This window comes from Nestor notabilis, unplaced genomic scaffold (assembly GCF_000696875.1).
Source record: "Nestor notabilis isolate BGI_N333 unplaced genomic scaffold, ASM69687v1 C14828609, whole genome shotgun sequence".
Classification (NCBI taxonomy): domain Eukaryota; kingdom Metazoa; phylum Chordata; class Aves; order Psittaciformes; family Psittacidae; genus Nestor; species Nestor notabilis.
Genome location: NW_009950112.1, coordinates 1 through 830, shown reverse-complemented (window position 1 = coordinate 830; position 830 = coordinate 1). Strand labels below are relative to the sequence as shown.

The 830-nt window shown below is 64.6% G+C and overlaps 1 protein-coding gene across 1 annotated transcript; it reads right to left on the bottom strand.

Annotated features, from left to right (window-relative positions):
* Nucleotides 1-5: 5 nt before the first annotated feature.
* Nucleotides 6-827, bottom strand: LOC104412323 (uncharacterized family 31 glucosidase KIAA1161-like; the record flags this gene model as incomplete). The annotated part of the gene is made up of 1 exon (XM_010023005.1): nt 6-827. A coding segment is annotated over one exon (822 nt), but the record flags the coding sequence as incomplete, so codon positions are not given.
* Nucleotides 828-830: the final 3 nt, after the last annotated feature.

Here is an 830-nt window from a genome sequence, read left to right as displayed (position 1 = left end):
TTGTAGAGGGCCCATGTGGACCATATGGGGTATCGGAAGGCGTTCTCCGCAGGGATCTTGGAGGGCTTGTTGAAGTACCTGCGCACCATGTACTTGTGGATGGAGGTGATGTCGGAGCCCACGCACACGCGGTAGCTGAGCTCGGGGAAGGGCTGCTGCCCCGGCGGGGGCTTGTAGGGCGAGTCCTTGTAGCGCGCCTGGAAGAAGAGGGTGCGCTCAGTGGCGTTGAAGCCCAGGTGGAAGGGCACGGAGTCGTTGATCTTGATGGCGGCCGCCTTGGAGGAGAGCCAGTAGCGCTCGAGGATGCCGCCAAAGCTGTCGCGGAAGGAGTAGACGTCGCTGGTCACGTAGGGCACAGGCTCCTGGTAGCCGGCCAGGCGGATGGGCCAGTGCTGGGTGCTCATCTCGGAGCCCCCGTACCAGTGCGCGTCCTCCCAGAACATGGTGTGCTCCACGGCGGGGCCATCCGCCAGCTCCTCCCAGCGCACGCGGTAGCACATCACCGTGTCCTTGGGCTTCACCGTCTGGATGAAGAAGTTGAGCGGCCCCCGGCCCGAGCGCGTGCAGCTCAGGATCTCGCCCTCCTTGGAGCACGACTCCAGGTCCAGGCTGCCCGAGCGGAAGGCCAGACGGAAGACCACCTCCCCGTGCTGGTTCCTGATGACGAAGCCGTCCGCACGCAGGTCCATCAGCTCCGTCTTGAGCCGCTCCGCCTTCCGCAGGGACACCGTGTAGTAGCACCAGGCCACCACCGCGGCAATGAACAGGATGAGACCCAGCAAGATGGCTCCGAGCATGGGCCTCAGCTCCTTGGATGGCTTCTGCTTCAC